Source organism: Ceratotherium simum, chromosome 23 (genome assembly GCF_057802395.1).
Source record: "Ceratotherium simum simum isolate JZ-2026a chromosome 23, ASM5780239v1, whole genome shotgun sequence".
Taxonomy (NCBI): domain Eukaryota; kingdom Metazoa; phylum Chordata; class Mammalia; order Perissodactyla; family Rhinocerotidae; genus Ceratotherium; species Ceratotherium simum.
In genome coordinates, this window is record NC_141922.1 from 35709491 (window position 1) to 35734991 (window position 25501).

At 36.3% G+C, this 25501-nt stretch overlaps 1 protein-coding gene across 6 annotated transcripts in view; it reads right to left on the reverse strand.

Annotated features, from left to right (window-relative positions):
- Window positions 1–25501, reverse strand: part of RIMS2 (regulating synaptic membrane exocytosis 2) — a 617446-nt gene that overhangs the window by 499775 nt on the left and 92170 nt on the right. For 2 of the 6 annotated variants that reach the window (XM_087447556.1, XM_087447561.1), the window contains exon 2: window positions 1089–1175. The exons of 3 other annotated variants lie outside the window; for them this stretch is intronic. In XM_087447556.1, coding sequence (XP_087303682.1) covers window positions 1089–1175 — 87 coding nt within the window. Of the gene's footprint in view, window positions 1–1088; window positions 1176–1576; window positions 1610–25501 lie in introns of all 6 variants that reach the window. One more of the 6 variants, XM_087447558.1, reaches the window with a different exon arrangement.

The window sequence follows — 25501 nt, forward strand, 5'->3', positions numbered from 1 at the left end:
ATCTTCTCCATAGACATAACTCCTACTTTAAAAAAGCACAGAGGGGGCCGGCCCAGTGGCGCAAGCAGTTAAGTGCGCGCGCTCCACTGCAGAGGCCCGGGGTTCTCCAGTTCGGATCCCGGGCGCGCACCGACGCACTGCTTGTTGAGCCATGCTGTGGTGGCCTCCCATGTAAAGTGAGGAAGATGGGCATGGATGTTAGCCCAAGGCCAGTCTTCCTCAGCAAAAAAAAAAGAGGAGGATTAGTAGATGTTAGCTCAGGGCCGATCTTCCTTACAAAAAAAAAAGCGCAGAGTCTGAGTGGTAAGAGCATTTCTGAGTAAGACGGCAGTCATCATGGGGAGACTGAAATTTAAATAGATATAGTCTTTCTTACATTTTCAGTGTTACTTCCACTTCACAATATAAATAATATTGCTTGCACAAAGTTCAAAAGATACAGGTATGAACAACTTTTTAAAGAATGTTTTTTAATCTGCTAACAACTAAAATAAATGGAATTGACTTTTTTTTAATGTTTCAGGTCAATGTGAGAATAAATTGTTGCATTTCCCAAATTATGTTTCAAAACCTAATGAAACATTCAGTGAAAACAGGATTCAAAAGTCAAATAAGCTTAATATACATCATACATTCTAACACCTTTGGAGCATATGTAGACACTCAGAAGTATTGCAATAAAAAAACCTGCTTAACCTTTTTTAAAAGAACCTTTCTAAAACTATTTGACCAAAGATTGAATTTGGGGGTTAATACCTCTTAATATTCTCTGGAATTACTTTTGAAAGAAACACACTTTGGAATACATTGCATTATTGGAGAAAGATATTTTACTGGATAAATACAGTTCACATTATTTATAATAAAATTAGTGGGAGAAATCACCTCCTCGTTTTCACTACCCTATAAATTATCCTTGTTTTCTGTTTAATTTCCATGGGATAATTAAAGGTGAAAGTATCAAACTCATAATCTGACAATTTTTGTTTCTGAGGAATACTATTCCAAGGACAATATTTTAGTACATACTCTTTAGTATATTATACTATCAAAGATAATATTTAGTCTATACAGATCAGCTTACTTACGTCTGGGGCTCCTTTTCATTTTGTTGTTTTTGCTGGGGCTGAAGAACGTTATTTACCAGTTCAGTGATCCCACTAAAGGGAAACCACCTGTTTAAATAAGCAAATAATGTGACTGAATAACCAAATGAATAACAATGTAGGTCAAATGTTTTCTTATCCATAATAATAAAAATACACAGGCACAAAAGCTACAGCCAATGGAAATGTGAGCTCCAATTATCATCCAGGCAGTTAGAATGTAGGGAAACTAACTTTGAACACTTAACCAATCCACAAGCAGGCAGCAAAAAACTACATCCAGTCAGTATGTGGATGAAGTAAGAAGCTGCAGGCAGCTCTCTTACAAGCCAGAGAGTCAGAAAGCAGAAGACACACTAGCTGCAGCCTATCCAGTATTAGTTTAAGCTAATACCATCCAAGGTGCAGAAAGCAGAATGTGGCAAAGGTACAGGAGTCAAGCCTACTGCACTCTTAATACATTTACTTACTGTGTCAGTTGTGGTTTGTGTTCTTCTTTGACCCTAAAAAGATAAGTTTGCACAACTGAGTGCACTGTACTAGGAATAAATTTCTATCTACAGATTTGTGGTTATATAAAAATGAAAAATGAGGTTTATTACATAGAAAAGCTTAGTGCTTTGCTATGTATTGGAATTATACATTTGAATTAATTTGAGACAAGAAAAATAGAAGTTAAATCATTCGTTCTTTTTTTTTTTTTGCTTGAGGAAGATTGGCGCTGAGCTAACATCTGTGCTAATTCTCCTCTATTTTGTTTGTGGGACATTGCCACAGCATGGCTCGATGAGCGATTGTAGGTCCACGCCCCAGATCCAAACCCACGAACCCCAGGCTGCTGAAGTGGAGCATGTGAACTTAACCACTACACCACCGGGCCGGCCCCAGAAACATTCGTTCTTAATAGAGGACTGATATTAAAACTCTACTGCTATTCTAATGTTTCAGATTTAATCGTTGTTTTCTGTATATTTTTATTGATATTGATGTTTTTAAAATAATTATTTTAAAGTACTATATTAAACACAGTTACATTTGGTTTGCTGAAGATAAATAGATTTCCTCTTTTTTTTTTTCTTCCTTAATATAAATTGAAGTAAAGGCATAAATGTTTTAAATAAAAGGTAGGGTTTTATAAATGTATTTTAAAAGCCTTACAAATGAATTAATTTACTGCTTAAAGGAGCAGATAAAGGATTTGGAGGGTTATGTATCCAATATACCTAAAAATAGCTACTAAAATAACTACGTATATTAAATTTAAAATAATCATGAGCTAAAGTAAATTACTCATATAACTATAACAGAGTTAAAATGCATTTAAACCATAATCAAGTTAGTGCTTCACTGAAATAGCACTGGATACTTAAAAAGTAGAGAAAGATCATACACAAGGGTAGTGATGCCTCTGAAATTTGGCTTTCCACACTTTGCCTAGGACTGGTCCTGAGAAAGAAACCTGTGACTCAGTAAGTAGTTAATGAGCTTTTACTTTCCCAAAGAAAGGTTAGAATTGGTAATTAAAATTAATCACCAAAATCTAGAACTTTCATTGGGAAATTATACTAACACTGGAAATTAAATTCTCTTTAGATCAGACTAGTTTTCTTTTCCAGGGTGTTCCTATTTTTAATGATATAAGCAATAAAGAAAAGGAATACCCTTTTATACATTTTTGTGTCCCAGTGAATAAATATAATTGGTAAGTATATATCTCTATATTAACCAAAAAAGAATATCCTGTGTTTTCTGCATAAACTTCAAAAAGTATAATCATTTTAGCCTAGAGCTAAAGCCACATCATTTAGTATTTAAATATAGTCATATAATGGATTAACAACAAAAGATTGTATTTAGCACCAAATAGCATATAAACAAACACAAGCAAACTATAGTGACATCGAATTCTACCTAGAAAACTTATCACTATATTCCTTTGAGAATAAGACAAAAATCTCTTAACATTTTAGAACAAAACAGATTCCATATAGATAATGACAAAGAAAGATTACCATACCAGCTCACCAAAATGAAGAACAATTCAAGATTACCCTTCACCAAATAATACATATGTTAAAAACTACAAATATTGAAATAAATTTGTAAATCAGGAGAAGATATTTGTTATAGAAGTCTTGCTGATACTCTGGAAGGACTCCTGTTGCTGTTAATTTGTGACAAAAGATTTTATCATAAACAAATTGATATTAATTTACAAATCAGTTTCCAATTTCAAAATCTTTACTTGAAAAAATCAATAGACATAAAAATTTTAATAACCAATTCAGGAATTATTTCTGGGCTTTGTAAAATATCTATATATAAAATATAAAATCATTTGCATCAGCTTCCCAAATGAAATATGTATCACAATACAGCAGAATAAATATTTACCCTGTCTTTAAATAACAATCAAAAGTATAAAATTATTCTCCTTTTTTCCAATATTTTAGATAAAATTAAACCTCCAAGTATCTGATCATAAATAAAATTCATGTTGAGATAGTAATTTAAGAACTGGTAATATAAAAAAACAATTATATCACCTATTTCTTTGACAATACACTAACATTATTGACAATGAACTCCTACATCCCTGCATTCCAAAAAGTGTATGAGGGGCTTCCAGTTTCCAATCTGATACATAAAAGAGCTTGGAAAATATCACTCCCATCCTTGTAAGAAAAAAAGCTCAACAAACTAAAAATCAACAACTCTTCTTAGAGCCATCAAAAAATTTCCGGGCAAACCATTGCCCTGAAAACTAGAGAAATAGACAAGCAGATACAGAACATCACAGTTTACCAAGAGTACAGGCCCAAGAGCAGAAGGCCACACCTGGAGCCAGTAACTACAGGAACACTTTTAACTATAACTGACTAATCGCTGAAGACTCCATGTGGACTGAATTGAGAGTTTAAAATTCCAAGGGGTCCCAGTCTTAGGCACACCACCACATTTCCATAAATTTTACCTCCAGGAGCCTTACCAGTTGCTTACTGTGAAGATAGAGGAAAATCTCCTCCTGCATTCAGCAGAAGGAAGGGAAAATAACCATTTTGAAACACTCTCAGAGCTCTCTACTCTCCTTAACAATCCTAAACTCAAGGGAAAATATTTTACCAGAGCATAACCAACCGAAGTTTCACCAAAACCAAACAAGCCTGAGGAAGGCAAATACCCAATCACATCGTCCTCTAGCCTTCAATATGGGAGAAAGAAAAAACCAAACTATAGCCCTTTCTAGCCTTCACCATGGGGAAAGGAAAATACTCAACTCAGGCTCACTAAAAGACAGAGACAGACCTAATTATAGGACTACTGAATGCTTCTCTTGTATCAACACCTTACCACCAAATCAGTAGAGTTCCTGAATAATAACAGAGAGTTACAACTAAAAGAACTGCAAACTTCAGAAATTATTTAGTAAGGAGTCTACGGAAACAAAAAACAGAAAGGAAGACAAAAATAAAGAAAATAGAAGAGAGAATTCTGGAAAGATGATGGAGTAGAAAGCAACAGAAATCTGTCTCTCCACCTAGACAACAATGGCAGATTCTATCTAATGTAAGCATTTTGGAAATCTGGAGTCTACTGAAGGCATTCAACTTCAGGATGAGGCTTGAACTGTACACTGTAGTTAATTTTAGTCAATTTGAGCTGTGAGCATAGTAACAACTACTCAGCCCCAACCCCTTAGTCTCATGGCAGATAGCTGTGCACCTGCTCCGGGAGCAACCTACACACAGCTTGCAGGAGGCAGGGTGGGTAAAAAGGACCCTGTCCTTCAAATATCAGAGATCGGTGCTCTAATAGCTGATTACTGCTTCTCATCTCAGTGGTGCAGACAAAGAGGTGGATGGCCATTGTTGCTGCAACTCTCCCCATTGTTGCAAGCCTCTCCCCCTCTGGTTAAAGTAACTTCCAGGACATTTAAAGGGCCAGTATATTCCCCCCACTTTGTTTCTCAATTTTTCCCCTTTTGGGAGCCAGCCAACTGCATATATAAGAGAAAACAGAAAGTCACCACACATGCCCAGGGAAAGGCACAGGCTCGGAAAAGACCTGAGAAGACCTTAAGTTTATAATACAGGCTAATGCTCAGCAAAGAGACAGCCTATAATAAAAATAAATAAATAAACAAAAACAGTAACAGAAAACAACAAAACCCGGTGAAAATCTGGAAAGAATCTGATTTCCAGAGCTACTGCATTATTAGATTCAAATTTTTCAACAAAAAATCACAAGGCATACAGAGAAATAGGAAAGTACGGACCTTCAAAAGAAAAAATGATCAACAAAAACTATCCCAAAGAAGACCTGATGGCAGGTCGACTAGACAAAGACTTAAAAAAAAAATCTTAAAGATGCTCAAAAGACTAAAGGAAGATGTGGAGAAAGTCAGGAAAACCATGGGTGAACAAAATGGAAATATCAACAAAGAGACAGAAAAACTAAAAAGAAACCAAAAAGTAATTCTGGAGCTGAAAGTACAATAACTGACATGAAAAATTCACTAGAGGGATTCAAAGGTAGATTTGAGGAGGAAGAAGAAAGAATCAGCAAACTTAAAGAGGAAACCATGGAAATTATTGAATCTGAGGAATAGAAAGAAAAAAGATTGAAGAAAAGTGAACAGAATCTAAGGTACTTGTGGGACACCATCAAGCAGACCAACAACACAGGCTTGAAGTGGGAATTCCAGAATGAGAAGAGAGAGAGAGAAGTAGGCAGAAGGAATATTGGAAGAAATAATGGCTGAAAATTTCTAAAATTTGATGAAAGACATTAATAAAAACATTCAAGAAGATCAACAAACTACAAGTAAGATGAAATCAAAAAGACTCAAACTGAGACACAATAAACCAGCTAAAACAAACATGCACAGAATACTCTACCCAACAAGAACAGCATACACATTCTTCTCAAGTGCACATGGGATATTTTTCAGGAAAGATCATATGTTAGGCCACAAATTAAGTCTCAATAGATTTTAAAATATAAAAATCATATAAAGCATCTTCTCCGACCACAAGATGAAGTGAGATATTGATAACAGAAGAAACCTAGGAAATTCACAAATTTGTAGAAACTAAATAACATAGTCTTTAAAAAACAATGGATCAAAGAAAATACAAGGAAAATTAGAAAATACTCAGAGACAAATAAAAACAAAAAAAGCAATCTACCAAAACTTATGGGATGCAGCTAATGCAGTGCTAAGCAAGAAATTTATAGCTATAAATACTTACATAAAAAATAAGAAAGATCTCAAATCAATAACCTAACTTTACAACTTGGGAAACTTTTAGAAAAAGAAAAACAAATTAACTCAAAGCCACCAGAAGGAAGGAAATAATAAATACTAGAGCAGAGATAAATGAAACAGAGAACAGAAAAACAACAGAAAAAAAATCAATGAAACTAAAAATTGGCTCTTTGAAAAGATCAACAAAATTGACAAAACTTTAGTTAGATGAACTAAGAAAAAAAGAGAGAAAACTCTAATTACTAAAATTGTAAATGAAAGTGGAGACATTACTACTCTTCTACGGCAATAAAAAGGAATATGAGAGTACTATGAACAACTGCATGCCAACAAATTGGACAACCTAGATTAAATGGACAAATTCCTAGAAATACATAACCTACCAGGAAATCATGAAGAAATAGAAAATCTGAATAGACCTATAACTATTAAGGAGAGTGAATCATTAATCAAAAATCTCCAGAGAAAGAAAAGCCCTGAACCTGAGGCCTTCACTGGTGAATTCCAGCAAACATTTAAATATGAACTAATACCAACCTCTCTAACTCTGCAAAAATTCCAGAGGAAGAAACACTTCCTAATGCAGTCTTTGAGGGCACCATTACCATACTATACCATACCATACCAAAACCAGACAAAGACACTACAAGAAAACTACAGACCAATATCCAAATACCCAAAGCAATCTACAGATTCGACACAATCCCTATCAAAATCCCCATAATGTTTTTTGCAGAAATACAAAAAACCATCCTAAATTCATATGAAATATCAGGGGACCCCGAATAGCCAAAATAATCTTGAAAAAGAAGAACAGGGCCCAGTCTAGTGGTGCAGTGGTTAAGTTCATGTGCTCCGCTTGAGCTGCCCAGGGTTTGCAGATTCGAATCCCAGGCATGGACTGACACACTGCTCATCAAGCCATGCTGTGGCGGTGTCCCACATACAAAATAGAGGAAGATGGGCACAGATGTTAACTCAGAGCCAATTTTCCTCAGCAAAAAAAAGAGGAGGATTGGCAGCAGATGTTAGCTCAGGGCCAAGCTTCCTCAAAGCTGAAGGACTCACACTTCCTGATTTCAACACTTACTACAAAGCTACAGTAATCAGTGTAGTAGTAGCATAAAGACAGACATAGACCAACAGAATAGAATAGAAAGCCCAGAAATAAACCCTCACATATATAGCCAAATGGTTTTTGACAAGGGTGCCAAGATAACTCCATGGGGAAAGGACAGTTTGTCAAGAAATGGTGCTGGGAAAACTGGATATCCACATGCAAAAGAATGAAGTTGAACCCTTACTTAATACCACATGCAAAAATTAACTCAAAATGGATCAAAGACCTAAACGTAAGACCTAAACCTATAAAATTCTTAGAAGATAACATGGGGCAAAAGCTGTATAACATTGGACTTGGCAATGATTTCTTGCATATGACACCAAAGGCACAAGCAACAAAAGAAAAAAATAGATAAATTGGACATCACAAAAATTTAAAAATTTTCTGCTTCAAAAGACACTATTAACAGAGTAAAAACGCATCCCACAGAATGGGAGAAAATATTTGCAAATCATATATCTGATAAGTGATTAATATCCAGGATATATAGAGAACTTCTAAACTTAATTCAAAAATGGGCAAAGGACTTGAGTAGACATTTCCCCAGATAAGATATACAAATGGCCAATAAGCACATGAAAACATGCTCAACCTCACTAATCATTAGGGAAATGCAAATCAATACTGTGAGATACCACCTCACACCCATTAGGATGGCTACTATCAAAAACCAGAAAATAAAAAGTGTTGGCGAGGATGTGGAGAAACTGGAATCCTTGTGCACTGTTGGTTGGAATGCAAAATGGTACAGTCACTATGGAAAACAGTATGGCAGTTCCTTAAAAAATTAAAAATTACCATATGATGCAGCAATTCCACTTCTGGGTATATACCCAAAAGAACTGAAAGCAGGCCACGAGGAGATGAGATATTTGTATGCCAATGTTCAGAGCAGCATTATTCACAATAGCTACAGTTAGACACACCCTAAGAGTCCATCAATGGATGAATGGTAAACAAAATGTGGTATATACATATAAGTGAATACTATGCAGCATTAAAAAGGAGGGAAATTCTGACATATGCTACAAATGGATGAAACTCAAGGACATTATGCTAAGTGAAATAAGCCTGTCACAAAAAGACAAACACTGTATGATTCCACTTATATGATGTACTTAGAGTAATTGAAATCATAGAGACAGAAAGTAGAATGGTGGTTGCCAGGTGCTGATGAAAGGGGGAAATAGGGAGTTATTGTTTAATGGGTATACAGTTTCAGTTTTACAACATGAAAAACATTCTTGAGATGGATGGTAGTAATGATGGCAAATTATGAACATATCTAATATCACTGAACTGTATGTATTTACAAGTAGTCAAGATGGTACATTTTGTGTTTACTTCATCACGATAAAAAAATTTTTTTAAATGTAAGGACAGTAGAGGAGAAATTTTAGCCTCTGACACCATAGCTACACCAAACAGCAAACACAGCCCAACTCCTAGCCAGATAAATATAAAACCTGACACTAAAGGGCTATCTACCTACATTCCTTTAACCCAATAAACCTTGTGTAGCTTTCAACAAAAAATACAAGTATTCTAAAAGCTGAGAAAAAACACAATCTGAAGAGACAAAGCATGCATCAGAACCAGACTCAGCTATAGCAGAGATTTTAGAATTATCTGATTGGGAAAAATAACTGTAGTTAATATGTTAAGAGGTCTAATGGAAGAAGTGGACAACATGCATGAAATGATGGATAGTATGAGCAGAAAGAGAGAAAGTTTAAGAAAGAATAAAAAGGAAATGCTAAAATCAATAACATTGTAACAGAATAAAAGAATGCCTTTGATGGACTCAGCAGGAGACTGCACTCAGCCAAGGAAAGAGTCAGTGAGCTTCAAGATACATCAATAAAATCTTCCAAAAATGAAAAGCAAAGAGAGAAAAGAAAGAAAAAGACAGAATAAAATGTCCAAGAACTGTGGAAAAGGTATAACATAAGTGTAATAGGAATATCAGAAGAAGAAAGACAGAAATGAATAGAAGAAATATTTGAAGTAATAATGACTGAGAATTTCCCAAAATTAATGACAAACACCAAACCACAGATCCAGGAAGCAGAAGGAACACCAAGCATGATTTAAAAAAAAAAACTTACTCCTAGCCAAATACTATTCAAACTGCAGAAAACCAAAGACAAAGAGGAAATTTTGAAATAAGCCAGAAAGAAAACAAACACCTCACCCGCAGAGAAACAAATATAAGAACTACATTGAACTTCTCTTCAGAAACCATGCAAGCAAGAAGAAAGAGAAGTGAAATATTCAAAGTATTGAAAGAAAAAATTCACCAACCTAGAATTCTATATCCAGTAAAATTACTCTCAAAAAGTGGAGGAGAAATAAATACTTTCTCAGACAAACAAAAATTGAGGGTATTTGTCATCAGTAGATCTGCCTGGCAAGGAATGTTAAGAAGGGAGAAGAAAATGTTACAGGTTGGAAATTCACATCTACATAAAAACAGGAACAGCATTAGAAAAGGAACAAATGAGAGTAAAATAAAATCTTTATTTTTCTTATTCTTAATTGATCTAACAGATAAGTTTGTCCAAAATAATAATAGTAACATTGTATTTGGTGATTATAGCTTATGGATAAGTGAAATGAATGACAGCAATTTTTAAGGTATAGGAGGAAGGAACTGGGGATACTCTGCTATAAAATACTGTATGATTTATACATAAAACATGTGTATGATTACCCCTGAGGTGGTATAATGTTATCTGAAAGTGACTTGGATTAATTGTAAATTATATTGCAAACTATTTAGCAACCACTAAAAAACATTTTTTAAAAAGAAGTATAATTCATATGCTAAGAGAGTAGAGAAAATGGAATGAAATCATATAAAATGTTGAATTTAAAACAGAGAAGAGAGAGAAATAGTACAAGACAAAAAAAAAGAAGGAAATAAAGACAATGAAATGGAACAGTTACAAATATGGCAGCCATTAAGCCAATTATATCAATAATCACTTTAAATGTGAATGGTCTAAACACATCAATTAAAAGGTAGATACTGTCAAAAGTAGACTAAAAAAAATAAGAGCCAACTATGTGTTGTCTACGAGAAACTCAGTTTAAATATAAAGACAGATAGATTAAACGTAAAGGGATGAGAGTGAAAGGGATAAAAGGGCATGTGTACAGTGATGGATGATAATTAGTCTTTGGGTGGTGAACATGATGTAGTCTACACAGAAATCAAACTATAATGACGCATACTTGAAATTTATAGAATGTTATAAAGCAATATTACCTCAATTTAAAAAAAATGTAAAGGGATGAAGAAAAATATACCATTCTAACACTAATAGAAAGAAAGCTAGTCAGACAGTCAACTTCAAGTAAAAGATAAAGCATTCTATAATGATAAATGGGTGAATTCTCCAAGAACACATAACAATTCTTAACGTGTATGAACCTAAAAAGTGTCAAAAAATGAAAGGCAAAAATTGATAGATCTGCCACAAGAAAAAGACAAATCCATTGTTACAGTTAAAGACTTCACACTTCAATCAGTAATTGACAGATCCAGCAAGCAGAAAATCAGTAAGGATATAGCCAACATATGGATGAATAGCATCATCAATAAAATGGATCTAACTGACATTCTATAATACTTCATCCACTAATAGCAGAATACACATTATTCTCAAGCTCACATGGAACATTGCCCAAGATAGACAACATTCTGGGTCATAACAGACTCTTTAACAAATCTAAAAGAATACAAATTATACAAAGTATGCCTTGAGTTCACAATGAAAATAAACTAGAAATCAATAACAGAACTGTAGTGGAAAATCCAAAAATATCTCGAGATTAAACAACACACCTCTAAATAACACATGGGTCAAAGAAGTCTCAAGAGAAATCTGAAATATTTTGAACTAAGTGAAAACGAAAAACAACCTATCAAAATTTGGGACATGCAGCTAAGTCAGTGCTTAGATGGAAATTTCTAGCATTGGATGCGTATCCCAGGGGGAAAAATATCTAAAATCCATAAACTAAGCTTCCATCTTAAGAAAATAGAAAAAGAAGAGAAAATTAAATCTAAAGCGAGCAGAAGAAAAGAACTAACAAAAATTAGAGCAAAAATCAATGAAATTTAAAACAGGAAATCAATAGACAAAATCAACAAAACCAAAAGCTGCTTCTTTGTAAAGACCAATAAAATGATAAACCCCTAGTTAGACTAGTCAAGAAAAAGAGAAAACGCAAATTACTAATATCAGAAATGAAAGACAGTCTATCTCTACTGATTCCATGATGTTAAAAAGATCATAAAGAAATATTAAGAATAACTCAATGCCAGAAATTTAATAACTTTGATGAAATGGACCATTTCCTTGAAAGACCCAATCTGCAAAAGTTCACACAAGGAGAAATAGATAATCTGAATAGGTCTACATCTATTAAAGAAATTGAAAAAATAGTCAATAACCTTCCAAAATATAAATCGCCAAGGTCCAAATGGTTCCATTTGTGAATTCTACCAAACATTTAAAGAGGAATTGATACCAATCCTCTATAATCTCCCAGAAAAGGAAGACAAGTGAACACTTTCTAACTCATTCGCTTAGAGCAGCATCAGCTTAATATGAAAACCAGACAACGTCATTAAAAGAAATGAAAATTACAGACAAATATCTCTCATGAAGGCAAATGCAAATATATTCAACAATGTATTAGCAAATCAAATCTAACAATGTATAAAAACAATTGTACACCATGACCAGGTTGGATTTATCCCAGGGATGCTGGTTCAATATTCTAAAATCATATCCATCATATCAACAGGCTAAAGAAGAAAAATCATACAATTGTATCAATAGGTGCAGAAAAGGCATTTGACAAAATCCAGCAAACATTTATGATAAAAACTCTCAACACACTAGGAATTGAGAAAATTTCCTCAATTTGATAGACAAAACACCTACAGCTAACATCATACTTAATGATAGGAAACTAAAAGCTTTCCCCCTAAGATGGGGGAGGAGTTGACTACAAAGAGGTCACACAAGGGAATTTTTAGGGTCTTGGAACTGTTCTATATGATAACTGTGTTGATGGATACATGACCATATGTATTTGTCAAAACCCACAGAACTATATGCATCATAAGCAGTAAACCTTAATGTATATAAATTTTTTAAAAATCAACCAGAAGGGCAAGAGGAATCCTAGGATGAAATGCAGAATGTGACAAATGAATCCAACTCTGTATGGAAAATGTATAACATACCCTCACTGACAGGTATGGGGAAAAAAGTTGCTACCTTAAGTAACATTGGGAAAGGATATTTTAACTAGATAATTGTAAAGCTAAAGAAAAAACAAGAACTATAAGTAAACATTGTACTCTAACTGGTAAATTTGTTTTCACACTGCACAGGTTAGTAATTCTGAAACTATAACACATGTATACCACTGAACAATAATTAAATAAATTGTAGATAATGTGAGCCAGTTTTCTCACTGTCAGAGAAAGAAGTTACAAATAAGCAAAGAGAGGAGGCTAGAATGAACCCTGCCTGCAGTGCTGGATTTAGAGTCAAAGATATTAGTCTGAAGTCATGCATACTTACATGTTATACATAGAGATGACAGATGATATAGATAGATAGATAGATAGATAGATAGATAGATAGATAGATAGATAGGCAGGCAGAAATATAGATAAGTGTTATTAAGTTAGTATACCTACATATACTTCCTTGTTTTAGGCCTGAAAGGGCCTAAAAACAGTGACACGCCAGTAGCAATGAGCATACCTAGTGTAAATGAACATACATAAGGCCATCTTGTAACTGAACATAAGTGAGGCCATCTTATTATACTAAATAACCCCTTCTTAGTTGAAACCTCTCTAGCATGTGATCATTATAAATTGCTACACGCTTTCATGATTCTCTGGCCCTGATCCTGTGCACATAACCCCTGCTGAGGTACTTTGATAGCTTTGTTCTTAATAATTTTAATGAATTTTCCCAGGGAATGAGAAGGCCTCCAGGAAGCAAGAGCATCTATAGATATTCATCATCATTGACAGAAGAAAAGAACAGTGAGAGGTCCTGGAGTCCATCATGTAGCTCTGAACGCCCTCCTTACTGCCCATTTTTCCTATATAACTACCTGAAAATTCTGTAATCTTTGAGGATCGGTTTTTGAGACATTAGTCACCCGTCTTCCAATTTGCCAGCTAATCTAATTAAACTTCGTTTCTTGATCTCTAACTCATTGTGATTAACAGGCTCAGATTGTGGCGAGCAAAGCGAGCCCATTGCTCAGTATCACTAGCACCAGATCTTGGTTTCTAAATACCATTTTCCAATCAAAGGAACCAAGGCTATTCGGAGAAATGGCTGATTTTCCAGCTGGGCAGGAAAAATATAAAATGAACCTAGATTATCTTATAATTCCAGAAAGTTAGGAAGTACTCAAAAAAGAAAAAAAATATGGAGCATAACAAAAAGACAAAAAGCCAATCTGACAGAGCTCCCAATGGCCAAAGCTGGAACAATTTGAGGACAAAATAAATAATAATATTGATTATAACCAACCCCAAAAATAAATATCCATGAATCCATACTGATACAAATAAATAGAGGAGAAGGGACATACTTTCCTTACAGAAGAATTCCAAATAATAAACATAAAAGGGGGGCCAGCCCGGTGGAGCAAGTGGTTAAGTGTGCGCGCTCCGCTGCAGTGGCCCGGGGTTCGCCGGTTGAGATCCCGGGTGTGCACCGACGCACCGCTTGGCAAGCCATGCTGTGGCGGTGTCCCATATAAAGTGGAGGAAGATGAGCACGGATGTTAGCCCAGGGCCAGTCTCCCTCAGCAAAAAAAAGAGGAGGATTGGCAGATGTTAGCACAGGGCTGATCTTCCTCACACACAGACACAAAAAAAAACAGAAAAGGTATGAGGGAAATAGAAAATCACCACTAGAACATGACAGTAATAATTGCTGCAGATAAGACAAAACTTAAAGGAGAAAGAGGATATTTGGATAGCCTCAAAGTATCTCCCTCAAAATATTTGTTAATCATTGTGGTTTTAATATATGTCCACAAACTCTTTGATATTCCTCTATTAAAGTTAGTGGAGTTTAATTCCTCTCCCCTTAAATGGGGACCGGAATTAGTGACTCACTTCTAACCAACCATGTGATCAAAGTTAACCCCCCCGATATGATGTGAGATCACTGTGGAATTCCTCCCAAAATTCATAACTGTAGTCTAATCATGAGAAAGTATCAAAACAAACACAAGCTGAGGGACATTCTATAAAATAGCTGACTGGTACTATTGAAGGGGATACGGCAACTCTCTGTACTATCTTTGCAACTTGTCTGTAAATAAAAAATACTTCAAAATGAAAATTTGAAAAAAAACCTTCCCACAAAGAAAAATCCAGCCCATACGGCTTCAATGGTGAATTCTATCAAAAATTTAAGGACTAAATAGTACTTCTCTTTCACAGATATTTTTATTTTATAAACTCACACTTATCCTTCAAATAATAGAAGGGGAGGCAACACATTCCATCTCATTTTGTGAAGCCAGCATTATTACTCTAATACCAAAACTAGAAAAAGTCAATTCAAGAAAAGAAAACTACTTATTAATATCACCCATGAAAAGAGATGCAAAAATCCTTAATCCATTAGCAAACCGAATCCAGCAATATATAAAAAGGGTAACACATCATGACTGTGGTGGGCTGAATCTACAATGGCCTACAACCTGAAAAGAACAACAACAAAATGAAAAACATGTACCCTCTGAGCACAGTTTTGAAATAAATAAGATGTGCCAGTTATTGAGTTATTATTTCTCAGCTCCAAACCCAACCTACACTTGACTCTCCAACTCCGGTGCTGGGACATTACCCATCACACTTCTGCTTTGCCAGCTGGCTCCATGTTAGGCTCTGCCAATAGGAAGTGTTAGTGGGAGAATGCAAGGCTGGAGGAGAAAGAAAGAACTTGTTCCTGCCTGTTTTCTCATGTGTGTTTTCCTCATGCTTCATGTTCTTGTGAGCAACATACTGAAGTCAGGTACCTGAGGGTTACTATAAATATTCAATAAGATTACTTTTCGACCTTGTTATGAGAAGAAGTTAATCTTCTCAATTTGCTGTTTTCCTGTTTAACTTGAGGGGTAACTCAAGGGTCACAAGGATTTATGAGCTTGTTTTACAAAAGAAAGAATGCCTTCAAGGATCACCAGATAACCAGCCCCGCAGCTGCCATTGATGCCCAGAAGTCAGATTGCCCAGGGGCTTATCAAGAGTGAAAGAAACATGGATTACCCTTTTGTTTCTTGGAAACTCCTCTTACCTCACCCCTTAAATTCTATAAAATGCCCTGCCTTCTTCTCTTGTTAAGGCAGATTTGAGAGAACCCACGCTCCTGCCTTCTCATCTCAGCCAATTCAAACAAACCTTTCTCCATCTCCAAGCACTGATGTCTCAGTGTTTGGCTTACTGCACATCAGGCACACAAACGTGAGATTAAGAGGTTCAGTATCAACACTAATAACATCTCTTCACCCTGATAGTAGTAGATCCTCTCCATATCAGTACCTGAATTGCCTTTGCACTTTTTCCAACATTTGCTGACGCACCAGCACCAGCTAGTTAGTGCTCCTTTTCAGAGATCCAGCCACATGGGGCCCATCCTCCAAGCTTCTAAGATTTGATAATTCCAACCTCTTCTCTTTATTTCTCCAGTCCTAGAGGTAGAAACAACTTCCAGCAATTGCTATTTCCCTGATAATTTAGCATTCTCTTTTTGGCTTTTCAATTACATGCAACTCTACTTAATTCTTTACACTACTTTTTCTATATTCAAATTACAGGTGTGGCTTCTGTCTGCTGACTGGACCATTACTGATACAAAGATAACATTTTTTAAATAACCATGATAAACAACTTAAGGAAAGAAAGATATTAGGAATACAAACCAAAAACAAAAAGAAAAAGATCACATGGAAAGATTAGACCAAAAAAACCTAGCAGCTAAAGAACAAATCAGTTAATTTAAAGCTCAGATTGAAGAACTGTCTCAGAAGTCATCAGGAAAGGATAAAAAGAAAGAAAATATAAAAGAAAAATTAAAACTCTGGAGGATAAAAGTAAAGGTGAAAACATTCAGCCAACAAGAATAACAGAAAAGAGAAAATTTTTCAATGAGGGGAGAAAACATTTGAAGAAATAAAGGAGATAAATTTACGAGAACTAAAGATGAAATGCCTCAGCTTAAAAAGATCTATAGTTTTCCAAACAGATGAGATAAAGAGTTCACACTAACTCAAATTTTAATAAATTTTAAAGAATACAAAAGTCAGGAAAAAATTCTACAAGATTACAGCAAGAAAGAACAGATCATCTACAAAGAAAAAACAACCAGACACATCAGATGTCTTGAAAACAAGTCAAAGGAACAATAGTTTTTTTGTTTTCTTGTTTTTTTGTGAGGAGGACTAGCCCTGAGCTAATATCCAATGCCAATCCTCCCCCTTTTCTTGAGGAAGATTGGCCCTGGGCTAACATCTGTGCCCATGCTCCTCTACTTTATATGGGATGCCGCCACAGCGTGGCTTAGCAAGTGGTGCATTGGTGTGCACCCAGGATCTGAACCTGTGAACCCCGGGCCGCCACAGCGGAGCGCATGCACTTAACCGCTGCACCACCAGGCCGGCCCAGAACAAAAGTTTTTTAATTATTGAAGAAAATAAATTTTAAATTCAGAATGTTTATATCCAAACTTTCATTCAAATGGGAGCATATAATTAAAATATTCTGTTATACAAGATCACAGAAGGGCTGCTACACAAAGACCTAAATTAAAAACAGTGAGTACTTGGAAAAACACTCTTAAATAACAAGAGAATCAAAACCAGGAGATATGGTAAGAAGTATGTGGAGTAAGGGTGATCAAATATCTTAGTAAAATTTATTACTGTCTATTTTGTTAAAACTGTCTATTAAAAAAAACCAAGGGGCCGGCCCGGTGGCGCAAGCAGTTAAGTACGCACGCTCTGCTGCAGCGGCCCGGGGTTCGCCGGTTCGGATCCCGGGTGTGCACCAACACACCACTTGTTGAGCCATGCTGTGATGGCGTCCCATATAAAGTAGAGGAAGATGGGCACAGATGTTAGGCCAGGGCCAGTCTTCCTCAACAAAAAAAAGAGGAGGATTGGCAGATGTTAGCTCAGGGACAATCTTCTTCACAAAAAAAAAAAAAAAAAAAAAAGTAGGTGATGGCAGCATCATGGCGAAGAGAGCTTTCCCCCTTAGACCCGCCCCCTCCCACAAGATACAACAGAAAGGACATTCATATACCAACAGAGGACATTCACACAACACAAAAGACATCTGAGAGACCCACGCAGCCTTACACCTGAAGGTGGAGGTGCTGGAACCCCTGGAGGAAGTGGAAGGAGGTAAGGAGAACTCCTCTCCTTCCCCAACGACAGGGACCTTGGGACCAGGACTGCACAGCTCTCAGATAGATAGAGAGAGGGAGGGGCAGTCCTCCGTGGGAAAACTGTCACTCTCCAAGTTCTCTCACAGCCTGTGGGAAATTCCCATACAGAGGGGACTGAACTGTTGTGGGTGTGTCTTCATCAAGTTAGCACTGGAGAGCAGATAGTGAGGGAAGAGCGAGAGGCCCCCAGGATCAGGCAGGCGAAAGAAAGAGCCCCTCCCCCTGCCTGGTGCTTCAGCACAGCTGGTCGGCCAGAGAGCCCATGGATCATGGCAGGCTCAGAACACACAGCTCTTAACCCCCACCCAGTGGAGGCAGGTAGAAGCCACAACTAGATATTTTCAGCATGAGGAAAAGTAAGCCCATGCCCTCAAGCAGTATGCAAAAATATATTAAATCTCCAGACCAGAAGGAAAATGACAAGCACCCAGAAATCAATCCTGAAGGCATAGAAATTTATAACCTGAATGACAGAGAATTCAAAATAGCTATCATAAAAAAGCTCAACGAATTACAAGAAAATACAGATAGACAATTCAATGAAATCAGGAACTTCTTCACAAAGAGATTGAAATTATAAAGAAAAACCAATCAGAAATATTGGAGATGAAAAACACAATGGAGGAGACAAAGAAAAATCTAAAATCTTTAAAAAACTGAGCTGACGATATGGAGGAAAGAATTAGCAATATTGAGGACAGGAATGCAGAAATCCTCCCGATGGAGGAGGAGAACTAAGACTAAAATGAAACGAAAATCTCTGAGAAATATCCGACTCAATTAGGAAATGCAACTTAAGGATTATAGGTATTCCATAGGGAGAAGAGAATAAAAAGGAGCAGAGAGCTTGTTCAAAGAAATAATAGCTGAGAACTTCCCAAACCTGGGGAAGGAGCTGGAAATACAAGCGAATGAAGTGAATAGATCTCCTAAATACATAAACATGAAAAGACCCTCTCCAAGGCATACAGTAGTAAAGCTGGCAAAAGTCAATGACAAAGAAAAAATATTAAGGGCAGTAAGCCAAAAAAAAAAAAATAATAATAACATATAAAGGAATTCCTATCAGGGTCTCATCCGATGTCTCGGCAGAAACTTTAGGAGAGAGTGGCATGATGTATTCAAAATTCTGAAAGACAAAAACTTTCAGCCGAGAATACTCTATCCAGTGAAAATATCCTTCAGATATGATGGAGAAATAATAACTACCCCAGATAAACAAAAGCTAAAGGAATTCATTGCCACAAGACCTCCACGACAAGAAATGCTCAAGAAGGGCCGGATGCATGAAAAAAAAAAGAGAGAAAGTGGATACAAAGTTTTGAGCAGTGAGAAAAATAGGTAGACAAAATCAAAAGAACTGCAGCTCTCTATCAGAATAGGTTAGCAAATAATTATAACATCAAGGATTAAGGGAAGCAAAACACCAAAAATAAATATAACCTCATCACTTTAAACACAAACTCAAAACACAAGATAGAATAAGTTGTGACAATAATAACTTAGAAGGGGAAGAGCGAAGGGATGGAATCGACTTAGTCAAAGGAAATAGGCCATCAGAAAAGGGACTACCTCATCCGTGAGATTTTTGTATACAAACATCATGGTAACCACTAAACAAATAATCATAAAGAGACACATACAATAAATACAGAGAAAACTAAGAAAACCATCATACAGAACTACCAAAGTGAACTGGTAGTCTGAAACACATGGGACAAGAAACCAAGGAAATGCAAAAGAACCAGAAAATAGTGACAAAATAGCAACAGCAAGGCCTCATATATCAATAATCATTCTAAATGTAAATGGATTGAATTCTCCAATCAAAAGACACAGAGTGGCAGGATGGATTAAAAAACAAGATCCAACAATATGCTGCCTCCAGGAAACACATCTGAGCTCTAAAGACAAACACAGGCTCAGAGTGAAAGGATAGAAGACAATACTCCAAGCTAATGGCAAACAAAAGAAAGGAACTGTTGCCATACTTATATCAGACAAAGTAGACTTCAAGATAAAACAGGTAATGAGAGACAAAGAGGGGCAATATAGAGTGATAAAAGGGACACTCCACCAAGAACACATATCACTTATAAATATATATGCACCCAACACAGGAACACCAAAGTACATAAAGCAACTATTAACAAACCTAAAAGGAGATATTAACAACAACACAATAATAGTAAGGGATCTTAAGACTCCACTTACATCAAAGGATAGATCATCCAGACGGAAAGCCAATAAGGAAATAGTGGACTTAAACAAAAAACTAGATGAGATGGACTTAATAGATATAGATAGAGCACTCCATCCAAACACAGCAGATTACACATTCTTCTTAAGCATGCATGGAACATTCTCAAGGATAGACCAAATGTTGGGGAACAAGGCAAGCCTCTATAAATTTAAGAAGATTGAAATCATAACAAGCATCTTTTCCGACCATAATGCTATGAAATTGGAAATCAACTACAAGAAAAAACTGGGAAAGTGACAAAGATGTGAAGACTAAACAACATGCTACTGAACAACCAATGGATCATTGAAGAAATTAAAGGAGAAATCAAAAAGTATCTGAAGAAAAATGAAAATGAAAATACACCACACCAACTAATATGGGATGCAGCAAAAGTGGTCCTGAGAGGGAAACTCATAGCAATACAGGCCCACATTAACAAACAAGAAAAATCTCAAATAAGCAACCTTAAACTACACCTAACAGAATTAGAAAAAGAAGAACAAATAAAGCCCAAAGTCAGCAGAAGGAGAGAAATAATAAAAATTAGAGCAGAAATAAATGAAATTGAAACAAGAAAAAAACAGTAGAAAGGATCAATGAAACAAACAGCTGGTTCTTTGAGAAGATAAACAAAACTGACAAACCCTTTTAAGCCAGACTCACTAAGAAAAAAAGAGAAAAGGCTCAAATAAATACAATTAGAAATGAAAGAGGAGAAATTACAATGGATACCACAGAAATACAAAGGATTATAAGAGAATACTATGAAAAACTATATGCCCACAAATTGGACAATCTACAAGAAATGGATAAATTCTTAGACTCATACAACCTCTCAAAACTGAACCAAAAAGAAATAGAGAATCTGAATAGATCAATCACAAGTAAAGAGATTGAAACAGTAATCAAAAGCCTCCCCAAAAATAAAAGTCCAGGACCAGATGGCTTCTCTCGAGAATTTTACCAAACATTCAAAGAAGATTTAATACCTATCCGTCTCAAACTACTCCAAAAAATAGAGGAAGATAGAACACTTCCTAACACATTCTATGAGGCCAACATCACCCTGATACCAAAGCCATATAAGGACAATACAAAGAAGGAAAATTACAGGCCAATATCACTGATGAACACAGATGCAAAAATCCTCAACAAAATATTGGCAACCCAAATACAGCAATACATTAAAAAGATCATACACCATGATCAAGTGGGATTTATACCAGGGACATAGGGATGGTTTAACATCTGCCAATCAATCAATGTGATACACCACATTAACAAAATGAGGAATAAAAACCACATGATCATCTCAATAGATGCAGAGAAAGCATTTGACAAGATCCAACATCCATTTGTGATAAAAAAAAAAAAAAACTTTTAAGAAAATGGGTATAGAAGGAAAGTACCTCAACATAATAAAAGCCATACATGACAAACCCACAGCCAACATCATACTCAACAGGGAAGAACCGAAAGCCATTCCTCTGAGAACAGGAATAAGACAAGCATGCCCACTCTGGCCACTCTTATTCAACATAGTACTGGATGTTTTGGCCAGAGGAATTAGGCGAGAAAAAGGAATAAAGGAATACAAATAGGCAATGAAGAAGTGATAACTCTTGCTGTTTGCAGATGACATGATTTTATATACAGAAAAAGAATCAATTGGAAAACTATTAGAAATAATTAGCAACCACAGCAAAGTTGCAAGTACAAAATCAAGTTACAAAAATCCGTTGCATTTCTATACTCCAATAACGAACTAACAGAAAGAGAACTCAAGAAGACAATCCCATTTACACTCGCAACAAAAAGAATAAAATATCTAGGAATAAATTTAACCAAGGAGGTGAAAGACCTATACAATGAAAACTATAAGACACTATTGAAAGACATCAATGATGACATAAAGAAATGGAATGATATCCCACGCACATGGACTGGAAGAATAAACATAGTTAAAATGTCCATACTACCTAAAGCAATCTACAGATTCCATGCAAACCCAATCAGAATCCCAATGACATTCTTCACAGAAATAGAACAAAGAATACTAAAATTCATATGGGGCAACAAAAGACCCTGAATAGCTAAAGCAATCTTGAGAAAAAAGAACAAAGCTGGAGGCATCACAATCCCTGACTTCAAAACATACTACAAAGCAATAGTAATCAAAACAGCATGGTACTGGTACAAAAACAGTCACACAGATCAATGGAACAGAAGTGAAAGCCCAGAAATAAAACCACAAATCTAGGGACAGCTAATCTTCCACAAAGGAGCTAAAAACATACAATGGAGAAAGGCAAGTCTCTTCAATAAATGGTGCTGAGAAAAGTGGACAGGCACACGCAAAGAATGAAAGCCATTCACAAAAATTCAGATCCAAGACCTGAAGGTGAGACGTGAAACTATAAAACTCCTAGGAGAAAATATAGGCAGTACCCTATTTGACATTGGTCATAAAGGAATCTTTTCGGATACCATGTCTACTCAGACAAGAGAAACTAAAGAAAAAATAAACAAGTGGGACTTCATCAGATTAAAGAGCTTCTACAAGGCAAATGAAACCAGGATCAAAATGAACAGCCAACCTACCAGCTGGGAGAAAATATTTGCAAATCATATATCTGACAAGGGGTTAATCTCCATAATATATAAAGAACTCACACAACTGAACAACAAAAAGACAAACAACCCGATCAAAAAATGGGCAGAGGAGATGAACAGATACTTTCTCAAGGAAGATATACAGATGGCCAACAGGCACATGAAAAGATGCTCAACATCACTAATCATCAGGGAAATGCAAATCAAAAACTACACTAAGATATCACCTTACACCTGTTAGAATGGCTATAACCACCAAGACAAAAACAACAAATGTTGAAGAGGTTTTGGAGAAACAGGAACCCTCATTCACTGCTGGTGGGAATGCAAACTGGTGCAGTACAGCAATTCCTCAAAAAATTAAAAATAGAAATACCCTAGGATCCAGCTGTACCCACTACTGGGTATCTATCCAGTGAATCTGAATCAACAATCCAAAGAGGCTTATGCACCCCTATGCTCATTGCAGCATTACGCACTATAGCCCAGAAGTGGAAGCAACCCAAGTGTCCCTCGACTGATGACTGGATAAAGATGTGGTATACATACACAATGGAATACTACTCAGCCATAAAAAAAAAGACAAAATCCTCCCATTTGCAACAACAGGGATGGACCTGGAGGGTATTATGTTAAGTGAAATAAGCCAGACAGAGAAAGACAAACACCGCATGATTTCACTCATATGTGGAAGATAAACTAACACATGGAAAGAGAGAACAGTTTGCTGGTTACCAGGGGAAGGGAGTTGGGGGGGTGGACACAAGGGGTGAAGGGACACATTTATATGATGACTGACAAAGAATAATGTAAAACTAAAATTTCACAGTTATAAACTGTTACAACATCAATTAAAAAAAGCAAAAGCATATTTTAAAAAACTAAAATTCTAGACGATATCAATATTGTGGGTCAGTGAGAAGGGATTTTACACCAAAGGAACGAGACGGTATGTTAAGATACTTGTCTTATTAGAAAGATTATGTAGATATTGATATATTTAAGTTAAGAGATATAAATAGACATGACCATGGGTCTTAGGATAAGAGTAAACACTCTAAGAACAAATCTAGAGTTCAGCAGCACTCCCATAGGCAGCTTCCCGACAAGGTCCACAGGAACCCCACTGGCTTCTCAGTGGTGAGTTAAGCAAGCAACAACCATCAGTGGATTTCCAGTGAGTTCTGAGGATGTCCATTCAGTTTCCCACAGAATTCAACAGCACTTCCGACAGGTGACTTCCTAGCAGCTTTCCAGCAAGTCAGCCAGTGCCGCAGCCTACTCCCCAGAGTGTTCAACAGTACTCTGCACAAGCAGTTTTTTGGTGAATTTCATCAACACCATAGCAGGCAGTTTCCCGCCCAGAAGGCTCCAGTGGAGGGTTTCTTGCCTAAAAATGTGCTGGCCCTTGGTAACCGGCTTACCATCCCCAACCTGCCAGCACTCCAGTAGAAAGCTTCCAACTTGCCAGCCTGAGACTGTGGTTCTCTTCCTACCATGCTCTCTCTGTAGACAGCAGACCAGCTCTGGCCCAGGGCAACATAACAAATTTCTCTCCATTCTCCAATGGGCTATGATACACCCTCTCCAACAAGTTCTGAATCCCAGCCTGAGGTGGGGTCCTGGTTTTCAAGTTTATCCCTTCCTTGAGTACTCCTTCAGCACTAGGGTATTCTCTTTTATCCCTCTTTAGCACTTAATTTCTTATAAACAGTTCACTCTTTATATGAAACCTTCCCTGATGAAATTTTTGTTTATCTCCTCTTGGACCCTGACTGATAAGCTGACGAAATAGCTAGGGGGACAAATAATGGTTTATCTTTATCTGTAAAAGAAACAACAAAAGAAGATGTATCCATCATATCTATATATGTACCCAGGTAGATCAAACAACAGACAAACCTGCAGGAATAAACAGAAAAATCAACAATTATAACTGAAAATGTAAATACAGCCATCTCAGAAACTGCTAAAACAAGCAGACAAAAATAGATAGATGATAGAAAGATAAAGAGATAAAGGGATAGAGGGAAACAGAGAGGGAGAGATAAAGATGACGATGAAGATAGATGATAGGTAGGTAGGTAGATACGTAGGTAGGCAGATAGATACATAAAACTTACACAATATAATTAGTAAACCAGAGCTATTATACTCAAATTATTAGATTAACCAAGAGTGGAGTTATGAATACAAGTATTTGGTTTCATTGTCTCCCAAAAACTCCCCCAAAGAAACAACGGTAGTGTTTTATTTATTTGTTTGTTTGTGTATCAAGAGAATGGGTTAGGATCCAATGGCAGCAAAATTTAGTGAGTTGCAAAGCAGACAGACAAGTGGTAACTGACTCCAGCAGTCCTGAAAAAGCTGAATCCTAAGCCAGCAGTGAAGAAAACCAAGAAGCAAACTAATATCATAGAACCCCAGAAGGCTTAAGAATTGGCAGTACCAAGAATTGGCAGGTACTCTAGAAGTAAAGAGTAAAAGTGGGACTAAAAACAAGTTGAAAGTCTCTTTAAGAACAAGATTAGGACTCAGATTCCCTCACTCACTTCATGCCTCTCCCTAACCTCAGCAGAAGCTTGACTGCATCTTCTCTGGAGAGAGTAAAACAGAGAATGACTAAACTGG